Source organism: Lissotriton helveticus, chromosome 1_1 (genome assembly GCF_964261635.1).
Source record: "Lissotriton helveticus chromosome 1_1, aLisHel1.1, whole genome shotgun sequence".
NCBI classification, from domain to species: domain Eukaryota; kingdom Metazoa; phylum Chordata; class Amphibia; order Caudata; family Salamandridae; genus Lissotriton; species Lissotriton helveticus.
In genome coordinates this window covers 1339096085-1339122387 of record NC_136057.1, presented here as the reverse complement: position 1 = coordinate 1339122387, position 26303 = coordinate 1339096085, and the positions used below count along the sequence as shown (strand labels likewise).

Below are 26303 nucleotides of genomic sequence, written 5' to 3'. Positions count from 1 at the left end.
AACAATTCCAGAAAGTACACATTACTAGATTGCATCATTTATCACATTGATCTTTAGGGAATCTTGCGATTATATCCATTTGTGCTCAAACAGTCAATTGCATTTAATTAATTTAAAAGAACCAAGTGCGTACTCCCCGTGACCCACTCACTATTATTCATCCCTCCCATGAACATAATTAAAACAAAACCAAATGTCATCCCGCATTCCCTCTGGTGTCAAACTTTCTTTTCGCGCAACAACCCTCTAACATCCTCCTACACCCAGCTGCCAGAACTCGTTCTTCTCTCGCCTTCTAATGAATGTCTCGTGCTCACCTCTGATTACATATGAATTCTAACTCTCTGTTTTAAGATCACCGCATTCACTTCTCTCTTGTAATCAATGAAAACCCATTTCCCGTGTTCTTGCGTTAAAGATGTACCGAGTCTCTATGTTTACACGTGCCTCATAATTCTCGATAAAGTATGTGAAGCACCCAAAATACATCATGTTTTAAATGTGAACAAGAAAAAAGAAATGAAGAAAATTTGGAAATATTGTGGACTAAATTGGACTACTCACGAGTAACGTTAAATGATTAATCATTGGTTGGATCTAGTATCCACTAACGCAGTGCGTCTGGGAGTGGAGCGTAGATCACGCGCTCCCCACAGCATTTTACTAACTATGGTGCATTCAGGGCATGCACTGCCCAGTTCCGCACGCAACGTGTAAAATGTGTTCATAAATGTTTAAAAATGGAGTACATTGTGATAAATACGGTGTGCATACCACCCCTTATAATGTGTTAGTATGAAGACATGAGTCTATGCAGTAATGCACAACTAATAGTTTCTCGTCTGACAGGTCACGACACTGCCGCCAGCGGGCTCTCCTGGGTACTGTATAATTTGGCTCTTCATCCCAAATACCAGGACCAATGCAGGGAGGAGATACAAGAACTCCTGAGGGGGAGAGACCCCATGGAGGTTTACTGGTGAGTTGATCTATGTAATGTCCCCCTCCTCTGGCAGAGTCTGCCAACTGTCCTTTACCTTTCCCCTCACCACCAAGGCATCCTGACATCTGTGCATGCTCTTTGTTTAGCTCCAGGAGTCATCTGACCTACCCTCTGCCCCCTTTTTCTCTCCTTATCTCCCAGTCCATACTAATTACTCTTTGCACCAGAAGGAACAAGGATTTGGATATTTGCTTTATAATCAGTTTGGTTAAGGAGGACCATGCTGCATCTAGCTCTTGTCCGTATTAATTATCCAATAGACTTAGAAATCTGGCCGCCAATTTGTACTTATTTACACTCATTGGATCTCATTGGTGCACCTGTGAGAGGGAAGAAGGGAGGAGATGAAGTAGTGAAAACATACTTGTTAAATCCCCAGCCTTTTCATTTTTAAAATCCAGCATTTAAATGTAGTCTGTAAACACCTATCATCCTGTAAATATCACAGTTATATTTGACCAGTATGCGCGTTAGAGTCTACATATTAAATAGATTTTTGAATGTATGCTGTATTTTTTGTACTTGGAGTAACTGGGATATAGTGTCAATTCACCTTTTCTAGTTAAACTTGTCGAAAAACGTAGACTTTCAAATGGCCACCATAACAGAATGACATCCAAAGAAAAGAACTAATCCATGCCATCAACAAAAATCTCTTCCTAAATGCAAAACGCACACTTTAGTGTGTTTAGCATATTGGAGTTTTATTTAACAATTCACATTTTCCATCTTCAGCTTCTTGTTTGCTAGTAAGCTGATTTAAATAGTGGGGCTGACAATCATAATTTCAAAGTGATAAAATGGGACCTTGAATTAAACACTGCTTTGAATCAAAACTTCAGAGATTAGCGTTTTTGCTATTCTGAGCTCTGAATATTAAAACATGAACTTTTAGTGAAAGCAAAGCCGAGTCATAATTGCCAGAGTCCTAACCCTTCTGATTGGCAGTTCTAGCATCAGTGCTTAATTTGCGGTGGTGGTTTCCAGTGCTCAGCACCTGTGCTTAATTATCAACATTTAAAGAACAATCTATGTGCCAGGACTGATAGTTATTTGAAACAAATACTTTCTGATAACCCTTATGAATAAAACATAAACGTCTGCTTAATCATTTGCATCATTTAATGATGTAGCTTGCATTTTTTGTTTTTTCTTGAATTTTTGAAAGAAATATTCTTTGTGCAAAAAACCTTATTTGACAAATTCTATATACAAATATATACACAATGTACAATACATTTACAATTAAACAAATTGCACTTACACCACATACATACTTCTCTCAAGCTTCACACACACACTACACAATTGTCCCTAGGTACACTCTGATGTAATGAAAAAATTCCATATCCGGAATGAAACCAATTATGATACAATATTACAAGTAATTTTTTGATTTGCGCTTCTGAATTAAACTCAAAACACAGTAATGATTCCTCAGTTCGTGTGACCTGGGACAAGGTCGACGCGTTTCAAACCCTCATATTGGTGGGGTTCTCATCAGGACCCAAAAAGACACTTAAGTCTTCTCAGTTCGCTTTCTTCATATGTGATGAAGTGGGCTGAAATCTCTATTGTAGTTAATCTGGAGAGTAAAGCCTCCTCGCTGCCAAGTTGCACCCCAGTGTAGCCGTGGGCTGGTTCAGTGTCCACGCTGGTTCAGTCCGTGGCTTTCTTTACAAAACAAACGATCTCAATCATAGATCAACTCTCCACTTGTTTCGGTACACTGTCGGGCCGGTTCTGAGTCTCTATGGACAGAAACGGGGCTCACAGTGATCGCGCCATCTACAAAGTTTGTTCAAGGCACCAGGACATTCACTAGGCACACATCTAAAGCCTTTGTCGTCAGAATTCCACTCAAATCCGATGCCTATGTTATGTAAGAGGTACCAATCTGTTGGAAAAGTAGGCCCTTCCAGTACTATTTGATTGGAGAATTCTGCTATTGAATATTATAAATAACTCAGCAACATAGCTGCCAAGGTTTCAGATTGCTTATGTGTGACATTTTCATAATTTCAGTGCAATTATGAGTGACATTCAACGACTATGAGTAACACTTTCTCGCGAGAAAAATCAAGCAATAAGAACGAGGGAAAGAGAGATATATCAGAAATGACACCCTTCTGAACAACGAGAAACTCTAAGACGATCTTAAAACTGCTGCGATGTACCAGAAATGGAAGGGCACTGTGGGACCAGCCTATACCAAACAGGATGTGAGAGGACCCAATGCAGATGATCTCAGCTGCCTGCTAATAAATTATGATAATTATTCAGTCACGACAGCTGACTCGCAGGCTCCAAGTGACAGGCTTATATAGTCTATATTTTTACTTTGCGTTCTGATATTGATAGGTATCACCTTATAGGTGTAGGACTAAACGGTCCCAGAATGCAAGCTGTAAAAAAAAACAGGACTCTGTCATTATGGCAATTTGACAGCTTATAGTAATATGGCCACAGGCAGGAGAAGAACAAACGAGAGGATGAGTAACTGACACTCAAAGCATCAGTTGCAGGTGTGGGTCAGAAATGTCCGAATGTTGCCCATGAAGCCTGCTGAGCACTGTGGATGCACCTGCCAGCCTCTGACACAGCTGGGAAGAGCACAGGGACAGCTGCACTTTTGACAGACCCTAAACATCAGGTTATGCTCTGTCTGGTCAGGGTACCAGAAGTCAGGCTGTCAAGCCCTACCTCCCTGTGCTCCAATTGTTCTCTTTCCCTCACATCCAGTCAGCGGTAGCAGAGATGAGCATAGGGGCACGTGCAGAACTGATGACAAGCAGCCCATGTCACTTGATGCAAGCTTTTCTGGTCTCTGGCCCTGTGGTGTTTGATCGCCAAAACTTTTAAATGTAAACAAGCCCATGTATCTATCAACCAGGTTAAAAAGGCAGTCACAGGCTTTACGGAGTGATTGCGCAGATGGCATGACGCTCAGTGCGGATGTGTTGTGCAGTCCATAATTTGGTGAGCTTTTTCATGATGTCTCAGACTGTATTTGGTGAAAAGCCAGTCTTAACCTGGCAGTTTCCACAGCCCTTCATAATATGTTTGACAATTTCACTCCACACAGTAAACAACTAATTCCAGATATTGTATGCTCTTACTAACATAGGGGCATATTAGCAAGAACCTCGTTAAAATGATCGCCGTTTTAGCGGCAGGAAACTGCTGCTAAAACGGCGATAATGGGCTTGCTAATATGCTTTATAGAATTCCAATAGAAGCCCAGGTTAGATGTCCTGCACGCTAAAACGGTGATAATTTTAACGAGGTTCTTGCTAATATGCCCTATAGTCTTTCAGATGTGAGTGGGAGTACACATTTGTGCGATGTGTGTGATTAGTCCATCAAATACTCACTGCTTAGTCACTCAGCTTTTTCTGGACTAGTCCGTAAATGGCAGACGGAGCTAGCAACCGCAGTGATCTGGCCCAATGTCCGATGGTCTCCATATCTCCTTGTCCCTTCATTCATCATCACTAAGGGTCTCTGTCTCCACAGCTCCCTGGCTTCCAAATGCTTGAGGTTCCTTAGTCACACGGCTCTCTGACCATAGATAATCCTTTGTCCTGATCCTACCTCTAAATTGATCTCACCAGGCTTATGTGACCTGTGCTCGAATTACTGGGTGACCCATAAGAAAGTTGCAGTTCAGAGGTGTATTTTAGGAGAAGATTAGGCTGGGGACATCTCAAAGGACAGGTGGGCAAATCAACTCACTCACGTGTGTAATGCATAGAATCTATCTCATCTTTGTGCATAAGTAGAGTTTAGTGACAACACTACCACAATTACCCCCTTCATAGATTCCTGAATCCAGTAGTGACAGTACCCAAAGCTCCACAAAAAAAGTATTGCGGTCAGCTATCACCAATCGTACTAATCCTTTCATAAAAGAAAGTCGAATGTGCATGAGGATCTGTTTGGAAAAGTAAATAAATATTCAAAGGTAGCTCCAATTGAATGAAATTTGAAATGTACCCTAATCCGAAAGCTTAGATTTCGGAACAAATAATCCCTTTCTGGAGACATTTCATGTATAGATTGATTTGTTTTTTAGGGACGACCTGTCCCAGATGCCTTTCACCACAATGTGCATCAAGGAAAGCCTACGGCTGCACCCGCCTGTAGCAGCTGTGTCCCGGTGCTGCACTGAAGACATTAGACTGCCAGATGGGAGAATCATTCCAAAAGGTAACAACCTTCTACCATTGAATATCTTGGTTGAAAAATAGCAACACTGCTGAGGTATTCTTAGAAGACTGTGAAAGACTCAGACTCCTACTGACTCTCTCGTAAAGTAACATATGAATACAACTCACCCCTGTTTTCTCCCTTGCACATATACATCAATCAATCAATCAATCAATCATAGCATTTGTAAAGTGCACTACCTACCCATGAGGGTCTCAAGGCGCTAAGGGGGTGCGGGGAGTGCTGATACTGTTCGACAGCAACTTGTGGCAGACTCCATAGACTCCATAGACAGATCCTGAAACTCCTCTAAGAAGTCCCTTAGCAGAACTCATTCAGCTCTTACCCCCACATGCATCATTGTTCCATTTTGCGATTCCTTAATTGCGAAAATTAAGGAATCGCAATTAAGGAATTGCAAAATGCAATTCATTAAGAAATTCGCAAAAAAATTGCGATTTATTAAAATTCCTTAATTGCGATTCTCTAATTGAGAATCGCAATTAAGGAATTTCTACCCATTCATTCCTATGGGCCTAGAGGCCCATAGGAATGAATTGGAGGGCATTCTCAATTTGCAATTCATCATTCTGAATTCGCAATTTGAGAATGCAATTTCAAGGGTGCAGGGGTGTCCAAATGACACCCTGTTGCACCCCTGAAATTTGCTTTTGGATACATTTTACACACACACATGCCCCAAGGGCATGTGTGTCTGTAACATGTAACAAAGAAAAATGCATTTAAAAACATTTTCCTAGATTTTTGCAAATTACCATGAAGGTCAACTTCATGGTAATTTGCATTTCTAATTTTCGAATTCACAATTTCTAAAAGTATGATGAATTGCATTTAAGGAATCTCAAATTGAGATTCCTTAAATGCATTCGCAATTTCAGAAATCGCAATTGTGCGATTTCTTAAATTGCGAACTTCTGAAAAAGGTTGGTGCATCCCAAATCCGGAAATTGCATTCGCAAACGGCCGAAAAATGCGATTCGCACCGTTTGCGAATGCTATTTACATTGATGCATGTGGGCGTTAATGACTTAACTCCTTTCGCACTCTCGTCTGTACACAATTAATCAATCAATCAATCAGGGGCTCGTAAAGCGTGGCTACTCACCTGTGAGAGTCTTAAGCCGCTGGGGGGCTGCTGGTCCCCACTGGTAGGGGATCATTTGAAAAGCCAGTGACGCTGATTGCCTGAGGTGGAGGGGCAGGGTGTTCCAGGTCTTGCCGGCGATGTAGGAGAAATAACTTCCCCGATATATGCTATCCTTTCCACTTGTCTTAAATCATGTGCCATGTCCACTTCAGTATCCATTGCACTCGCTGCATTCCTTTATACTTTGGACACAAAGGGGCATATTATCAAGAACAGTGTTAAAAAATGACGGCCGGTTTAGCGGCAGAAAACTGCAGCTAAAGCGGCGATAATGGGCTTGATAATATGCCCTGGAGAATACCAACAGAAGCCCATGTTCACACCAGAACATGGGCTTCTATTGGAATTCTCCAGGGCATATTATCAAGCCCATTATCGCCGCTTTAGCGGCAGTTTTCTGCTGCTAAACCGGCGATCATTTTTAACGCTGTTCTTGATAATATGCCCCAAAATTGTTGGTGCACCAGTGCATGCCACCAATGTAACCTTCATCCATGGATGTGTTTTTAAAAGACACCGGGATTCATTATTAATTAATTAATTGTTGAGCAATTCTTTGATACCATCTTTTCCTGGGTAAATGCTAACAGGCTAAGTCTGAAAGATTACAAAATGCTTTTTGCTCCTGATGGCCTCAAATGCAAAATTAATTACCAATGAGATATACTCAGAGGTGCAGGTGGTGTCCACAAACATCACTGTTGAACACGCAGAATGCTTGGACAAGTAAGAAAATTCCATCATCGCCTCTTTGCTACTTTCTCTTATGTGCACCTTCCTGTCCAAAGGTAAAAAGACTTGCGTAAGAATGTCAAATATTCAATGACATGCAATCACTATTATAATTATAACTAGGGAATTGTCCATCGAAGCGCCTTGAATTGACTAGAACGTCTAAATATTAATTTTGAAATTACTGGTAATACTTTCAAGCCCATTCATTATATATTCATGAGTAGGGGAAATAAAACTAAACAAAGGCAAAGCCCACAGATTGTTCAGGGGCAGGCAGATAATTATGGCGTAACTAATCTCCATGAAACAGAAAAATCTTTATTATAATACACTAAAATACTTAGTCAAAGGATTTACGTTGTTGAAACTTTGCACCATAAAACCTACAAAGAACGGAATAGGTGGTTCACCGTGGAACATAGTCCTTAAAAAAGTCAAAAGCATGGTTTATTGGCCATCTGACATCAATAACAAAAGGTTAAAAAAAAATGCTCGGTATACTTAAGGCAAACATAGTATTTTTCCCCAAGGAATTCCTGAGTCCAGAATTTCTACCAGTAGTTATTTATTTATTTAAAACCTTAAAATTAGTCGGTAACTCAGCTGTTAGCAACTCTAGCGATTATTACACTGGTGCCTTGAGACGCAGGTCTTGTTTGAAGAATACAACAGGGGAAACCAGGAATTCCATTTCTATAGAGTGACTGCATCAAAAGTGTTCAATGAGCCACACGACTTAATAGAGAGCAGAAATAAAATCGATAGAACATTCATCGCTCTTCGATAGAACATTCATCACCCTTTTTTCAAATCCCATAAAGTCACTAAGGAAGAAGTCTTAATCATGGAGTGTAACCTATAATTTACCTGCAGCTGAGGAGATCTTTGTCATGCTAGCTTGCTCAAGGTTGCTAACAAAGAACAAATGTCTGTAATTACAGCTCTTATGAATAGCTCCTTTGACACTAGGCTGCTTGCAGAGACGTTGACAATGAACGGATGATCAGTTGTTGAAACAATCTTTGGACACATCATAACTCACTTGATGTTACAAGATTTCCTGGAGAAGGTGGCCTCTATTCAGCTACAGGAATTTTCTGACGCAAATACGTTCCTAGGTGACTCGCAGTCAGGCATTTCTCCTAACAGGAAACGGAGACACCCACTCGATGTCTGGTCAGTAATTTGTGCTGACCTGCTCGAGTGAGGTTATTGGCTCTGCTGACAGTGCTCAACAGCCTGTGTCAATCCCCACCACAGCCAAGAATTGTTCATATGCCCGGGTTGCCAGAACAACAAGATACTTTGTTTAATTCTTACTTATCGGGTAGGTAATGTATGATCTGTATGGGAAAATGTTTCCACAATGACCTCCAGTTAGTTACTTAGTATATATCTATATAGTAATGATAGTGACGGGTATGAGCCCGCGAGTGCAATGAAACTAACTGGAGACCATTATGGGAACATTTTCCTATACAGACCATATATAACCTATCCGTTAAGTAGGAACTAAACAATGTATCTTATTGTTCTGGCAACCCGGGCATATGAACAATTCTTGGCTGTGGTGGGGAGTGATACACGCCGCTGAGTACTGTCCACAGAGCCAATGTATATACATATAGTAATGATAGTGACAGGTATGAGCCCGCAAGTGCAATCTGGAGTTTGGTAACACTCAAACCTGGAATAACTTGCAGAGCAGTTCTTTGATACCATCTTTTCCTGGGTAAATGCTGACAGGCTAAAGTCTGAAAGATTAAAAAATGCTTTTAGCTCCTGATGGGCTCAAAAGCAAAATTAATTAACAATAAGATTTACTCAGATGTGTGGGTGGTGTCCACAAACATCACTGCTGAACAAGCAGAATGCTTGGACAAGTAAATTCCATTATCGCCTCTTTGCTACTACCTCTTACGTGCGCAGTCCTGTCCAAGCTTCATAGAGCTGCCCAAGTGGATAGCGGTGAGCTCCAAATGGACTTCTTCGGTTTCCTTATGTTGGGCTCAACAGAAAGAAGAAGATGTAAAACAGCAAGCAGCCAGTGCAGTTGCCAGTATTGGGGGAGAGGGTTCCCAACATCCACACTTTGCAAAGACTCCCTGGCTTCCAGTCGAGGCACACCCATGGGCGCCATTTTGGGGTCACCAGTGGTCGCAGCTGCGACCCCTGGTTAGCCTCCTCTTACACCCAGCACTGTCCCTGCAACCCTCTGCCCTCAGAGGCCAGTGGCTAACTTGGAAAAGAATAGTTTATTATTGCAAGTGGTGTGGATCGTCGCCATGGCTCCCGCGTCCCTTGAGATTGTGGCCTGAGTAAGAAAGGAATACAGGGGAGGGAAAGAGAGAGAGAGAGCGGGGGTAATGCAAAAAGGCTTTGCAGTGAAATAAGGGTAAAATTACGCAAGGAAGAAGGCACTACAGAGAGTCGGGTGAGAGATCAAGAGACCTTAACAGGACGATGTATGTTTGAGAGAGACAAAGAGGGATGAAAAAGACACCACTAATACTGTGACAGACAAGTGAGAAGGGACAGTTAAGGGAGTAGGAGTGGTGAGGGAAAGGTGAAATAGAATGGAAGAAGAGACAGAACAGGTGAGGAAGTTAGATGAGAGGACAAACATGTATTATAAGCAGGTTAGTGAGAAAGACGCCGTTAAGATAGACAAGAGGGGTGAACAAGAGTCAGCAACAGGTGACAAAGATCATAGAACAGTTAGACAGTTCACAAACGGTAATGTAGTGTAGTTCCTATAGTCCCAATAGGCTCTGCGCATTGGAATAATATCTTCAGTAGTGTAGACGTAGGACTGAGGTTAACTAGGTCTCTACTGACTATATTAGACTTAAGTTTTTGCCAGCTAGCTCAGAGTTCACTAGAAACTTTCTCGAATAAGCGAGGAGGAGTGTAACCTCCCTGGATAGACAAGAAGGGATTTAGTTTCTGACAACCATAAAACATGACAACTTTGCTCTCCCTGAATAAGAGTGTATCTCTAGAGTTGTGTGAAAACAAAAGACAGCTATTTCACTCAGTCAATAAGTGCGTACTTAGTTTCACCAGATTGCAGAGAAAAAGAGAGACGGGCGTTTTCAATAAAAGGTGTTATTTATTGAGCAGTCTCTTTCCTCATACAAGAGAAATGAATTGCTACAATTGCAATACTTGTAGTAAAGTAAAGTGCATACAGTAAAAGCAGGAGTATGAAATAATACTGTAAAAGCATGGATATGGTTTCTTAGCCATATGATACTTTAAAATGGATAAAATAGATACATACATATATACATTGACTAATCGTACTCAGCTGGTGCTTCTAACTACGCCTACCCCGGTGTACCTGACCTAAGCCTAATACGTGGGAGGAGTAAGTAAGTAGCAGTTTAAGTTAAGTTTGTTTTGCTAAGAATCTGACTCAAGAATTCTCTGTAAGGGTTTAGTCAGTTCAGTACCTGGGTATTAGAAGGCAGGAGGGCTGGTATCTCTCTCTCAGGACTCGGTATCCCAGTCACCCGCAAGGGTAAGCTGGAAACGCCGGAGGCTGGATTTCTCGTCAAGAGAAAAGACAGCGTCTTTCTCAGCGCGTCAAAAGGGAGGGGCAGCGTCCGTGGGCTCTCGCATCAGCTGGGCTCTTCGGAAGTAGATAGCTGCTCTGCTCCAGGATTACCACCGTGTGTTTGCTTAAGGCAGCGTTGGTATATTTATACCTGAAAGGTGCCGGGCTTGACGTAAGGATGGACATAAGACGTCAATAAAGATGTCACTAAGAACTGGTCGTTCTTACAGTGCTTTACAGGAGTTCTCGGACGAAATCAAAACAATAGCAGCGGGGATTTCCCAGGTTGCTGGAGGCTTGGATTTGTTTAAGAACTCGGTGTGCTTTCTAGGGGGCTGGAGGAATAGGCTTGCTTAATGTGACAGCATGCGCTATGACTGAATTATGAAAAGGGTTTCTATGCCGTTGTAGGGATATTATTGATTTATAACCGGACAAGGGCAGAGAATAGGAATATTGATTCAGGTACCTAGATAAACACACTACACCCACTCCACGAATTCATGTCCATAATTACTAAACTAAGCAATAGTAAACATATCTAACGGAGCATGTGTATACCGATCCACCCCAAAATACATTTTTTGCATCTGAAATGGCATATGCGAAATACACGAAAAATGAGTATAGGTACAGTATTTCAAGCAGGGTAATCATTCATAAAACAGGATGCATATATATCAGCGGAATGATTTTGCGAAAATTACACATGAAATGGCTCTTAATACAGAAAAGAAAAGTGCGAGACCACTTCATCACATATAAATACAGTTATTTGTAAATATGCTAGAGGCTGAGGTAATATATGTCTCTAGAGTTCCTAAAAATAGAAGCTCTGTTCTCTAAGAATAGTTCTACTTTAAGCAGAGGATGAGTGCCAAAAAAAAAGGTAAATATTTTGGAATCGGGGAAAAAATAATTTCTTTCTTCAGGGGAAGAAGCCAAAACAGTTCCAAATATTTCCAGAAGCTTTTGTTTTCAAAGCTGAAGGCCAAATTCAGAGTTCATGGAACGCTGTGTGCTCGTTTGCTTAAAGGTTATTCTTTTTGTTCAGGGGAGAACATCATTTCAGACAGACTTTCAAAAAAGCAGTTTACCGCTTCAGGTGAAAGTTCGACCAAGTTGGAAAATGCCGCAACTGTGCAGTCGTGAGAATGATTGCTATCATGGATGTACTGATCAGCATTGCTCACAGAAGGTCGTACCTGGTTGATGCTGCTCTCATCTTGAACTTCACTACCCTTCAATCGCAGTGGTGAGGTTTCCACGAATGCCGTCATCAGGATGGGTAACCACTGTGGACAACACGATGCATGAGCCGTTACTGGGCTGAGCAAAGTATCTGTATCCATTGGTACTTCTGATTGTAGTGTAAGACAGACGTCTAACACGCATTCTTCTCCGCACAGCATACATCTTAACACAGGTAAGATACAATTCTGCCAGATGGATCTGAATGAAAGAAACCAGGTCATATTCAGATCTCTTAGCCGGGCTAATCCAAGGACTTTAGTTATGCAGTTCCGATAGCGTATAGCTAGGATCGTTTCTTCCATTGTTGCTGGAGTCATGTCTGTGTTTTGGCTTGCCATAACGAAGCAGGAGAATCAAAAATAAAATGCCTGCTACGAGTCCCAACAGGAGTGGAAGGCCGCCAAAGATCGAATGGACAAAATTAGGAAAAATGCCCAGGACTGCTTTGAAAGGTGTCAACAGTCCCAAAAAAATTGACTTAAATACACTCGCGATGCCATTCGTATCAGAAATGTTTAAGATTTCGTTTAGCATTTCTGCGAAGTGTAGGGGGCAATTTGTTGATAAAAGGTTATGTATCTCTGCCGTTGTCCTTGCAACTTGAAGATCATACGTTTCTTTTGATGACGTCAAGGGCACAGGCGTCTGTAGAAGAACAGACTTCATTCTGCTTAAAGTATCAATTCGAATAGAAGAGATTTTTAAACTGGGCCAAATTTTTCCCTCCCTGTCTGGAGTGTCATTCGGATACAATACTTGCATACAACAAGTGACCATGGACGAAACGCTTACGAGATAAGGTTTTCCTGGCATCAAGCCACAACATCTGTGGTCCACAATTAGAATGTAGCTCCCGTTAGAAAGCCGTCTAAAAAATGGCTCTATTCGAGTTGCAGGTGTGCCAAGCTGGTGACATGAAAGGTTATTTGAAGTCCCCTCACAGGCCCCATGTAAATTTATACCCTGACACAGAAGTATACCACTTAGTGATTTTTCACAATTATTACCACTAAGAAATACATTCTGTCCTTTTTCACTATAACATGTGTGTGTGTAAGGTAATTTCCATGATGACTTAATGTATCCTTTACCCAACCTTTCATACTGGCCTGCCTGTATATACTTTTGGCAGTATCGAAATTGGAACGTTGTTATCGCAATAGTTATGATTCCGTGTATTATCCATTCAATGACAGGTCGTTCTGACATTGTCAATGGTAATCTCTCAAGTTTTTCAATGCTCAGAATTGTATATTCTGCTCCTTTTTGTGCCAAGCTGATTTGTATATCAGTAAGGTTAAAGATAGAGAACAGTGACGTTGTGTTGATTAAACGCCAAGGCACGTAGCCTGAACGCAGATTTTGTAACGTCCAGCCAAGCTGTACAATAGAACGCAATTGGGACTGACAATGTTGTAACATTAGTAAGTCCTGCTCTATTATATCGATTGCAGAAGATACAATACTGTCCAGTGAATATATTCTGGAAGACAGAGTCATTAACCCATTGTCTACAACAGAAAGTGATTTTTCCAAATTAATACGGTCAATTTCCCGTATTTTCTCTGCTGTTTCAATTTGAGTCACTTTCCAACCTTCGTTATAAGCTGCATATATAGAGGCCGCTACGAAACGTTTTTGACGCTGTTTGCGCGGTCCCATTATGAAATCACGCAAGTCAGCACCTTCTTTAAGTAAAGTCAAGTGTTGCTTAATTTCTGCCAGTGTGGATGTATGTAGCCATTCAAGGCAGAGTTTTCCTACACTGTATGTTGTTACTATCCCTGGATGTTGTCTCTGGGAGTATCTAGGGTCTGGCCTGGTCAATTTGAACCCCTGTATTTTGTTCAGGAATCTATTTTGACAGGTATTTGTGTCTGTGGGCCAGATCAACCATTTTTTCCAATCAGGATGTGTTCTGTTTTGGTTTAAGATATGGGATACGTCTATCTCAACATCTGTAGTGCTATTACTGTCAGGTGTTGGCTTTGGAATAGACGGTTTGTTTAAGTCTTTAATTTTGGCTAGGCCAAAACAAGATGTTTGTTGAATTGTGTCATACAAAAATATAATTTGTTCTGGGATCAAGCAGGCTCTGAATAATGATTCTATACCTTGGACTTGCCAATCTCTGGTACCCCAGATCGTTTTCGTTTCAATGTTCTTGTTCCAAAAATCAAAACCAAATGTATTCATTTTTTCTAAAAATGTTTCTGAATAGATTAATTTTGTATTTGTCAGCATTGTTTTCATTCCTGTCTTATTTAACAGTTTGAAATAAAATGTTTCTGCTTCACTTGTGTTAAACCCTGAGAAGTATGGGAATTTATCATAAAATGTGTTAGAACTGCCTTTTGGTGGAGTTGCACAATGTTCCCATTGATTAAAATTAAAAACATTTCTAGGTTGAGCAGATTTTTGCAAATAATGGTTAGCATAGTGGTTGTAGCAGTACATCTGTTCATAATTTGATGAACCTTGTAAATAATCATATTCTTTAAATTTTGCTGACATAACTAAGTCTGACATCATATCATTAATACTTTCAAAATCCCAATCATCAGAGAATGTGCTCGGTTTTACAAAGTCACTTAATGAAACCTTAAATTGATGAGGATACTTCAAGAGCTCGACCGGGCCATATATATCGTAATCTGTTTTGTCCCAAGCTACCCCACCGGGTATTGGATTGGCTGTGAAGTTTACTGAAGAAAGTTCTCTTTTCTCGATGTGTGAAGACTTGTGTGGCTTTAGGACCAGGTTGATATTCTGACTTGCTGTGTCCATTGTAATATATTTTCCCTCAATGAAGTGTCCCAAGCATAGTACCATGATGAGCCAAAGCAGGAGGAAAAAGACACCTAGCACCACCCAAAATTCAATCCATGGGAAAATCAGATAGGTTTCTTGTAGTTGATGAAAGAGTTCTTTAGCTTTGTCTTTAAAAGTTTTTGTTGTTGTTGGCTGTTCCTCAGGTTCGCTTGGATCCTCAGAAAAGTCATCGAAATTGATGAAGTAGCCTGATGCAGTTCTGTCAATTGTTGGAATTGCGTCTGGATTTTTCTTTGTTTCAATCGCATAGTCTGTGGCTACATCGTTGTAGACAGGTGTTGCTTGATGAATTGTTGCAATTTGGGTTTTAAGAGGCATAAGTTCCATGGCTTTGTTGCATAGTCCTTGTTGATTCACTGTAGGTTTATCAAATGTGATTAGTCTCTCAGTTTGAACCTCTTGATTTGTAGCAAACTTTGGTGTTCTGCTATTTCTTGGGAGTCCACTTGGCCTACTACTTATTATTGGCCACATGATTGTGGTTTAACCAGGTCGATGGATACAACTTGGTTCTCCTTTTTGCCAGCAAGGGGCGGTAGTACAACTGATCTTGTTCCGTTGACAGCTAAGACAGGTACTGCTTTTCTGTAAGAAGGCCCAAATTCCTTCTTCACCGCGATTTTCTCTCTGACCAGATCCCCAATCTTTGGAATCTAGACAGGCCTTGCTGGGACAGGTGGTTTCTCTTCAGTGGCTGTTGGCTGTTGTTTCAACTTTATGTTGCTCAGGTCTTTTCTTGTTTCATTTAAGTCCTGTAAAATAGCCAAACGATCTTTGATATCAAAGCATTTTCCTTCTACCACTGAAGTTTGACTATCGAGGTCCTGGATATGCATTCTAGTCCCGAACAATAGTTCGTACGGACTGAAACCTTTTAGAGAATTTCTTGGCAGATTGTTAAGACTACGTTGGACACTTATTAAATGTTTGACCCACCCAACCCCCGAACCTAATACCTTTGCCGTTATAGATTGCTGTATGTCTCAGTTTTTTCTTCCCACCATCGCGTTTCCCTCAGGAAGGAAGTGACAAGATTACCGCAATGCAATGGCCATTCTGATCATGGCCTCCCTCTAAGCTCGAGAGCTAAAAGGCAGGACCCTGGTTAGAATGTAGCAAGCCAATTGCGTATATGCTGATATAGACTCGCAAATCTTTTTATAACAGTTCTGGCGTCAGCCGAGAGCTGGGGTCTACATTTTTAGTGAAACTAGTCTTAAATATATTAAATGAGACACATTTTCCCTGGGTATTTCGTATTGATATTCTTGTGATATCTAAAAGAAGGGCAATGGTAATTCTCCGGGCATTTCGCCACTGCGATCTCTGTTGCAGTTTTTACAGTAAAATGCAAATTTGTAGTTTTGCAGGCTCATTCCCGGCCATCAGTATATTGATTGTAATTCTCTCAGAGATTTCAAGATCCCTCGATGCCCTAGACCTTCCCCCATATGTGCGTCTGCTATTAATAAGTTTCTCCTGTTCGTGTTTGGAATTACTCTATCCCCCACTCCAGGGATTTGAGCAAAAGGAACGGAGTTTCCATCCATTATGTATGTATAATTGAGTGGATAGTTGACGGGTAGCGCTGCACAGTCGCCTTTTGATGACGTTTTTACCGCCAGCATGGTTTCCCCGTCTATGTATTTTTCTGAACGCTTTTTTGTAGCTACGGAAGCCGGTTTAGTTGCTTCCGCTGTGGCTGTCTCAGCCAATGAATTCCCTGTAATGTGAACGCCATCACGTTCATGACTCAATGAATGTATCACGTGAGTCTTTGGTAGTTCTTTCTGTAAAAGAACTACTTGTTCCCAAAGCGATTTTTGCTTTATTGTGGCACCTGTGTCATCTTTGTAACCGTTTTGAACCCATTTCTGCAAGTCTTTATTGTATGATTTGACGCAGTAATATGAATCGCACACTATTAGTGTCGGGAATTCGCGATCGGCATTATCTAGCGCCATTCTTAAAGCCATAACTTCAGTTTGTTGTTCTGAATTGTTCTCTACAGAGTGTGATATTGTTACCAGAGGTCTCAATTTACCTCCGCGCCACACGTATTTAATAATCCCGCATGTGGCGTTATAGGCTTGTTTTCCCCAAACTGAGGGTTGTGCATATCCGTCTGTATATATTACACAGGCGTACTGTCGTATGGGCAGAATGTCGATTGGCAGAGGATATTCTCTTTCATATTCTAGATTTTTTAACTTTTTCATGTTCAGGTCAAAATAGTATTTCACTTTATCTGTAGCAAGAGAATTTTCCCATTGTATCCATTTTGGATTTAATGCCACGGTAGTTAAATTACATGGGCTTGTTAATGCCTCAAAGGCTGATTCTGCTGTTAAAACAGTAATCCGTCTGCCTTCGGCCTGGGCTTTTTCTTTTGCTACAGCTGTTTGAACCGCATGTACAATGTTTTCCGCAATACTGAATGTTTTTTCAGCTTCTGTGTACAAATGTGATTTGTATGCTATTGGTACCGTTTCTCCCTCATTAGAGGTTAGGTATGTGAATCCGCATCTTCCTGGGATGACTCGGATTACAAGGTTGCGTGTATTATCGCGTGTTTGCAATTTTGTTTTAGCTAACATGTCTGTTTGCAATGATCTCAAAATTTCTGTGTGTTTTTGAGTCCAATTGATTGTTTTAAAATCTGGTTTTATTAGTTCATAGAGAGGTTTAACCCTCTCTGCATAATTTAGAATGTAAGTTCTTCCGAAATTCAGGAAACCTAGAATTGATTGTAAGTTTTTCAGCGTTCTTGGTGCTTGGATTACAGCACATTTCTCTAAGAAATTGTCTGCCAGGTTTTTGCCTTCACTTGATAATTCATATCCTAAGAACAGGACAGTTAGATGGGCAATTCGTGACTTTTTAAAGTTGAATTTGTAACCCTCTGCTGCGAACCCAAGTATTATGGTGTTCACTCTTTTCAAGTGAGTATCCAAGTCATCATCTGTTAGATAGATGTCATCGACATAAGATAATGCCTCATCATCATATATGTGTAGTAACTCTGTTACTCTTGCTGAGAATAATCCTGGGCTGTTCTTGAACCCCTGTGGGAGTCGACAACATTTTTCTGCGAGCCCATTATTGAGAAAGCGGTCAAATATCTGCTTTCAGGTGCTATGTTTTGACAAAAGAATCCATTAGAGATGTCTAATGATGTTTTGTATTTTTTGCGCACGATGTTATTCATTAGTGCTGCACTGTGTGAGTTTTGTACTGCAAATGTTCTGCAATATGAGTTAAGGTGTCTGTAGTCCAAAACTAGACGATATGACTCGTCTGGTTTTGAGACAGGAAACAAAGGATTGTTCATTTGTGAGGTGCATGTTTCAATCACCCCCTGGTATTCAAGTTGATCTAAGATCTCCCTGACCTGTTTTTTAGCTTCTTGCTTAATTGGGTACTGCCTCTGTGCAGTTGGTTGACATTTTAACTGGATTTTGTGAGGAGGAGAGTCCTCATCCCATCCAACATGGTTTTTATACAATGCAGGAGCTTGGGCTACTGCCCACTTTCTTGCAAGTGTATATTTGTTATGAATTGGAATATGATTTGAGAAGGCAGGCATAATCATTTCTTCGCCATGAGGGCACTCCCTGACAAACTCTGGTGGCCAGTCTTTTTCAGCTAAAAGGATGTCATAGCCTTTAGAAAGGTTATCCCAAAATAGACCCCTTATTTTCCTAGTCTTATCTCCCTCTATACGTAATGTTATTTCGTATATTTTATGAGGTTTGCTAACTCTGGTATCTACAGTTTCCACCTGAATGTATTCATTCGTGTCCACTGTCTCCAGATGATTCATCAGGATCTTGCGAGCTATGCTCACTTCTGCTGCGCTGTCTAGCATTGTCTGAGCCCACTCTCCGCTTTTCAGCTGTGTCCTCAGGATCCTCGTCATGTTTGATTACTTTAATACTGGCTACCTTCTTTTTTGGAAATTGTAATTTTTTACTTTGATGAGCAGGTTCCTTGTCTTTGGACTTGACGTGCTCTTCCCTTTGTTCTGACCGTCCTCTTCTTTCCGATTTCTGTGAGGAAGTCTGAAAAGATCGAGAGGGACGTTTATCAATATCTTGATATCTATCAGGTTTCTTCAAATTATCCCTATTTCTAAGGTTGTATCTTTTTTCAGAGGGCTCCCTCTGTGGAGACTTGTGTCCTTGTTCCGGAGATCTTTCTCTCCGGCGAGGAGACCTTCCTCTGGACTGGAATCTTTTTTCTTTGGGAGTGGATTGTTTATTTCCATCCCAGCTCTTTTTTGGAGTGTTTAGATTATTTTTAATAAATATTTTTTCAGCATTTTCAGTTAGTTGGGGTTTTACTGGTTTCCCACCCAAACTATCTCTTCCTAGTTCTTCATAGGATTTTTCTATGATTCTGGCAAGTTCAAATGGTTGTTCTGCTATATCTGTTTCCTTCAATTTCTGGCGGATCGCCACAGATGCTGCTTCTCCTTTTATGTTTGATAATAATAAAGCTGAGACCTGCTTGAAGTCTTTCAGTAGTTTCATACCCAGAGTTAAAGCAGGTTCTGGACCGTATTCATTTTAAATCTGTCTTAGCACATCGGGTATTACCGCCATGGACGGAACACCATGTGTTTTTGTGTAAATGGAAGCAAAGACTGTGCCCAAGTGTCACAGTCCTCCACGTGTGGTGCGATCCCCATTGGAAGACAGATAGTCAGAATCCTGCGTTTCTCAACAGGGGTAGTATCCGGAAATACTGCCTCTATTTGAGTTATTTTTTGTGCTAACCAGAATGGAATTTGTTCCGGTTTTATGGGTACTTTACCCAGACATGACTGTATGTTCTGTGGTGTAATTTTATTTGTGTTCCCCTGATGAGGGGTCAGCTGTGGAATGTTAATAGCTGGTTGAACTGTTGAAGTCCGCATTACATATTGGACTAATTGTCTATGTATTTTAATTAGTTGTTTTAGCTGTTCTAAAAGTTCTGGTATTGACATTTTTTCGATGTCTGGATGTGGTGTGTAGCTGGCTAGAACCGGCCACGTTGCTCCTGGTCTACCTAGTGGACCGAGCCCGGTGATGTGATTATTATGTTTTAGGGTGCCTTTAAACCAGAGCAGGTGCTCTTGGTATTTTAATGGGATTTCCACCTCCTCGATAGGAGTGTAGTCATCCGGAGGTTCCTCTATTTTGTAATAGTGGAACTCGTGTGTGACAGCGTTTGCTGCTGGAAAGTTTATCCATGAATAGAATACCTCTGTCTGCCGATATTCATGTGCCTCAATTACGAATATGACTGTACCACCTCTCGATGTCAGTCCATTTTCTATAAGTTTAAGAGTTATAGTTTTTCTTATGTTGACCGGAATGAGTATTGCATCCGGGTCACTCTGTAGGAGACTATTGTCATCCTCTAGGAGTCGAGCTGCTATTCTAGCTGTCTCCCTTTCTTCTTCACTTTCCCCCATGTTACTGGCAGAAAAGTTTTTGTTGCAGATCAAGTTTCAAGGAAACAAAGATTAGGTACACAATATTTTGGAACACTGTATCCTTCAACGTTGAATAAACCAAAAACTATACATAGAAATCTCTTCCTACTAAGTTTTGGCGGATTTTTAACCTTTGACCCACTCCAGACGTCTTTGGAGTATTTACGGGAGACAGGGTCTGTGTGAAAAAGCACAACTGAGTTACTCTAACGTCTTGCGCTAGATTTATCGCCTTACCAAACATTGGGCACCATGTAGTGTAGTTCCTATAGTCCCAATAGGCTCTGCGCATTGGAATAATATCTTCAGTAGTGTAGACGTAGGACTGAGGTTAACTAGGTCTCTACTGACTATATTAGACTTAAGTTTTTGCCAGCTAGCTCAGAGTTCACTAGAAACTTTCTCGAATAAGCGAGGAGGAGTGTAACCTCCCTGGATAGACAAGAAGGGATTTAGTTTCTGACAACCATAAAACATGACAACTTTGCTCTCCCTGAATAAGAGTGTATCTCTAGAGTCATGTGAAAACAAAAGACAGCTATTTCACTCAGTCAATAAGTGCGTACTTAGTTTCACCAGATTGCAGAGAAAAAGAGAGATGGGCGTTTTCAATAAAAGGTGTTATTTATTGAGCAGTCTCTTTCCTCATACAAGAGAAATGAATTGCTACAATTGCAATACTTGTAGTAAAGTAAAGTGCATACAGTAAAAGCAGGAGTATGAAATAATACTGTAAAAGCATGGATATGGTTTCTTAGCCATATGATATAGGAGACATATTTGCAGCGAGGGACGCTTCTTGGTGTGAGCCGCGAAGAGACCAGAAAGCCCTGAATCCCTTAGCGCTACGAGTGCGCTGTTGGCAGCTTGTCCCCCACGCCGCCGCAAACTACCAGCATAGCGGCCGCAGCGTGGGGGGACTACAAACCCCAGACAACCTAGCGGGACTGCCACGCCCACCCGCAGCATTTCCGCGCCCGGAGGCGCTTAAGAATACAGCCCGCCCTCGGGGGAGCGGGAGACATATTTGCAGCGAGGGACGCTTCTTGGTGTGAGCCGCGAAGAGACCAGAAAGCCCTGAATCCCTTAGCGCTACGAGTGCGCTGTTGGCAGCTTGTCCCCCACGCCGCCGCAAACTACCAGCATAGCGGCCGCAGCGTGGGGGGACTACAAACCCCAGACAACCTAGCGGGACTGCCACGCCCACCCGCAGCATTTCCGCGCCCGGAGGCACTTAAGAATACAGCCCGCCCTCGGGGGAGCGGGAGACATATTTGCAGCGAGGGACGCTTCTTGGTGTGAGCCGCGAAGAGACCAGAAAGCCCTGAATCCCTTAGCGCTACGAGTGCGCTGTTGGCAGCTTGTCCCCCACGCCTTCGCAAACTACCAGCATAGCGGCCGCAGCGTGGGGGGACTACAAACCCCAGACAACCTAGCGGGACTGCCACGCCCACCCTCAGCATTTCCGTGCCCGGAGGCGCTTAAGAATACAGCCCGCCCTCGGGGGAGCGGGAGACATATTTGCAGCGAGGGACGCTTCTTGGTGTGAGCCGCGAAGAGACCAGAAAGCCCTGAATCCCTTAGCGCTACAAGTGCGCTGTTGGCAGCTTGTCCCCCACGCCGCCGCAAACTACCAGCATAGCGGCCGCAGCGTGGGGGGACTACAAACCCCAGACAACCTAGCGGGACTGCCACGCCCACCTGCAGCATTTCCGCGCCCGGAGGCGCTTAAGAATACAGCCCGCCCTCCGCGTCGCGGGACGCGCGCGGGCGACGCCGGGCTAAGCCCGGGCAAAGGGCGGGCCCTCTGTGGCCCTCAGAGGCACGAAAAGGCCAGGCTAGGCCACCCCTTTGACACCTACCGTTCGGAGACGATAAGGTACTGTTTCCAGTTTGACATCCTAGCATATATTATCGTGCTAATGAGATTAGTCCGTCAAATTGTCGTCGCTGATTGATTTTTTTTTTTTTTGTACCGCTATCATTTACTGAACACACCTGAGTTAAACCCAGCAAGACCGTTCAGCCCCAGACAGCCTTTAATAGACTGCAGCAAATATGGGGAAGAAACTGGTACCTGCTCCCACTGAGCCACTTAACACCTTGGACTCTTATTTAGTACAAGTGGTCAGCAAGATCAACAATGAGAGAAGGCAATCCCTAGGCTTGAGCCAATCGCCAATTCTGCCTCCAGAAAGCCCTTCCACAAGCGTTTTAAGCACAGCGACATCGGACATACCGCTAGAAAATCCCCCCATAAATATGGCAGATTCTATTCCCCAAGATAATGGCAATGAGGTTGATGACTCGGATCCACTAATAGACCTAATAGATCTATCAGTTAATATTGTTGCTGATTCCAACCACCAGATAGCCATAGCGGATGAAGTCCTATCACCCCTGCAGCCTGCAACACGGGCTGTTAGAGCCTGCAGAAAATTCCCAACAAAGGGGGGGGGGAAACAACAAGGTAGGAAAAAGGCCGCCACCCCACCTCCAAGACGTAAAGGGAAAATGCGGAGCTGGACATTGATGTAGAGTCAAGACGCATTATTGATGATGACCTATTTAATAGGATTCAAGATATGATAGACATCAAAATCAGGACTATAATTAAGCCCCTGATCGGGAAACTGGACAAATTAACATCTGAGGTTAAAAAGTTCGGCGGGGTACACAGCAAGTTGGCTGAAGAGGTGGAGAACTTATCCTCCCTTGTCACAAACCTAGTGGCTACGGATGTGGAGGCCACCCCAACCGAAAGCAACCCACAGCCCACCCTACAAGGGCACCCGCAACCATCTCCATCATTACCTGTACTTAGACAGGAAGCAGAAGTTGGAGACCTCCCCACCAGCACAGCTGCTGTTACTGCGGAACCGCAACAAGAGGATGTCTCAGCTCAATTCATCTTGGAAGCCTCTCCAGTAGTACTCGTACTGGCAAACGTTCCTGTTCTATCACATGACAAAACAGAGTCCAAACAGGGTTTGAAAGATAAAGCGCTACATTGGCTCACTAATAACATGCACATGGCACATCAAGGGTTTGATAAACTGGCAGGGGACATCGTTATGACCAGGAGGGTATCTTGGATTGGGAGCAAGCCAAAAAAGTTTAAGGGGGATTGTGTAATCTTAAACTTTGCCAATGCGGAGGTCCTCCCAGACATTCTGACCAATATTTTTCCACCCCAACGTCGCAGTGGCTCCATAATTCCCCTCACCCTTAAATTTTTCTATAGTGAGACTCAGTTTGCCACATTCCCCAATATCCCCAGATATAAGAGACCTACTAACATCATTAGCTGGGGAGGGGGCACCAGACCTCGATATTCTAACGATCGTTTCCAGCCCACAACCAACTTTGAGATAGGAAGATTCAACTACCCGAGTGAGCTAAACATCAGGCCTGCCATGCCACACGAGCCTAGTATAAATGGTTGGGGTCCCGGTTTCTCGGGTTACGATCATAGTGGTCGGGGCAATGGGTTTACACACCGGATGAGAAATGATCAGCTTTTGACACGTCCAAATACGCCACAACCCATGTGGAACACAGCAGTTTTTGGGCAGGGTCAGGTAGCTACTCCCTTTGAGTGGGGTTTTGGAATGGGAAATAGGTATGGCCCCTTATCTGATCTAAATACCTGTGATTGACTTAAAGTAGGAGTCGATTCAGAAAGTGAGGCACTGAATATGCCATCATTAAATAGTGGTCGGCATAATATTGTCGAATACCTCAGTGAACTTACTCATAAGGAAGCATCAGAGTCCCAAGAGTCGTTAAATCTTGTCCACCCCCCGATTTTATATCGGATGGAGGCTTGCGCCATGCCGAGCCCGATCATTGAGAATACACAGAGCCTCTCTCAAGTGGAACTCAATGAGGGATCATTAACGCAACGAACAGCTGAAGGGGACTTGGAGGGGGTAAATGAACCTAGGATACCCACTGACTCCTGCAAGATCATAAGTTGGAATGTAGCAGGCTTAATTGCAAAACGTCAGGATGACGCCTGGTTGAGCTTTGTCTCAAACCATCACATTATCGCCCTGCAAGAAACCTGGGACACATCCGCCAATCTTTGGTGGGATGGGTTCACCAGTTTCACCAAACCTGCAGTCCCTAGCCGAGCGGGTAGAGCTAAAGGCGGTCTGGTAATTTTGTTTTCCTTAGACCTAAAAGGAAGCTACAGGCAGATTAGCACTGACTCTGATAATATCTTAATGGTTGAAAGGGTGATCAATAATACTAGCAGGACCTTATATGTCAACTTTTATAATTCTGGGAATAGCGATTACAGAGGTTGCAACATTACTAACCTAGACAGCATTTTAAATACAGTATCTCAGAATATCAAGTTTGTTTTTGAGTTTATCTTACTAGGCGATTTTAATATTCATTTATGTAACCTAGCCTGTAAGGGAAGTAGCGATAATGAGGTTGACGATGTGGCCTTACAGGGACCTCACTTTGAACATTCCGCAGAGGGGCAGGAGCTTGAAGAACTACTCGCTAACTATGATCTGTACGAACCTGATTGGGGCCCGAGAATGCCAACCTTTACTGGCACCCAACATGGAACAGTGATAGATTACATTTTCGTCTCACAAGGCATTCTAAGTCGGACCACGGATTATCGTACAGTTTTAACACATTATAGCGACCATAACCCCGTATTACTCGAAGTGGCCTGGGGAGCTCAGATGGGGGTACCCCCAATAACAGTAAAACTTGCACATCCCCTGAGGACCACTGATCAAGATAGACGAGTGAAATGGGCTAAAGTGATCCCGGAAAATTTCTATGCAAAAAACTTCCCAAAAATTAAAGACAAGGTAGAGCTCTGTAAAAAAACAGGCGCCCAAGGGAAAAAAATAGTAGCAGCATATGAGGCAATATGTGGCCAGGTGTCAAAGGATCTTTTAGCCAAGCCTATAAAGGGAACCCTAGGAAACAAGCGCTGGTTTGACTCTGCATGTACGAACGCCCATAGAGATCTGCTGGTAGCCCTAAAAAATGTTCCTAGGGTTAAAGATGATATCTCTAGACTAAGGAAAAATTATAAGGCAGCCATAAAGAATCGCAAGGACACCATCAAACGCGAAGCATGGGAAAATCTCCTTTCAGCGGCAGTGTTGAAGGATAGCAGGAGATTTTGGGAGATCATTAAACAGCCCCTATTCTCTGAAGACAAAAATGCACCCATGGACTGCGTGATCACCGATGAAAAATGGCTGTCTCATTTTAAAAACGTCTATGGGGGCGAGGAAGAAGGAAGCAAAGAGGTCCCACTGCCCTTCATAGCTGTACATCCTATCATCTTTAATCCCCAAGAAGTGGAAAAAGCTCTTTTGGCAACTACAAAACATAAGGCACCTGGCCCTGACGGAGTCCCTGCTGACTTTTTTATGTACTCACCAAAACTGTGGGCGGAGGTTATGTCAAATGTGTTCAACGCAGTTAATGGTAATCCAGCTCCTGCCTCGTGGGCCATATCCACCATTGTCCCTATTTTCAAAAACAAAGGTCAGCGGGACGATCCCGCGTGTTATAGGCCCATATCCCTCTTGGACTCAACCATAAAAATCTTGGGTAGAGTACTTTTATTCAGACTGAGGGAGAATGTTGAGGGTTGTGGAGGACTGTGTGATCTACAATATGGTTTTAGAGAGAGAAAAGGGACCATTGAACAATGTATCAATCTGCATTTACTTATCTCTAAATACACTGTGGCCAAGGAGGGCTCCGTGTTTCTTGCATTCATGGACCTCTCCTCGGCTTTCGACCTGGTCAATAGGACAAAACTATGGTTGATCTTGTTGGAGATGGGTATCGACGAAGCCTTGGTCGTGTTCATGGCCACTTTGCATCAGGAGCTTTTTGCAGCCGTTCGAGTGTCAAATAATGGCAGATGTACACCACTGTTTAAATCTTTAAAAGGGGTACAGCAAGGCTGTATTTTAGCCCCCTTGCTTTTTACCATCTATATCAATGGCCTGGGGGCACATCTACGGGGCCAGGAAGCGGACGTTCCGCGTGCAGGAGGCGCCCAAAT

General features: G+C 42.6%; 1 protein-coding gene across 4 annotated transcripts in view; it reads left to right on the top strand.

The window, feature by feature from the left end:
- Positions 1–26303, top strand: part of LOC144823810 (ultra-long-chain fatty acid omega-hydroxylase-like) — a 225999-nt gene that overhangs the window by 184904 nt on the left and 14792 nt on the right. For all 4 annotated transcript variants that reach the window (XM_078682666.1, XM_078682681.1, XM_078682689.1 and 1 more), the window contains 2 exons: positions 850–979; positions 5079–5212. In XM_078682666.1, the coding sequence (XP_078538792.1) occupies positions 850–979; positions 5079–5212 (264 nt within the window). The remainder of the gene's footprint in view (positions 1–849; positions 980–5078; positions 5213–26303) is intronic.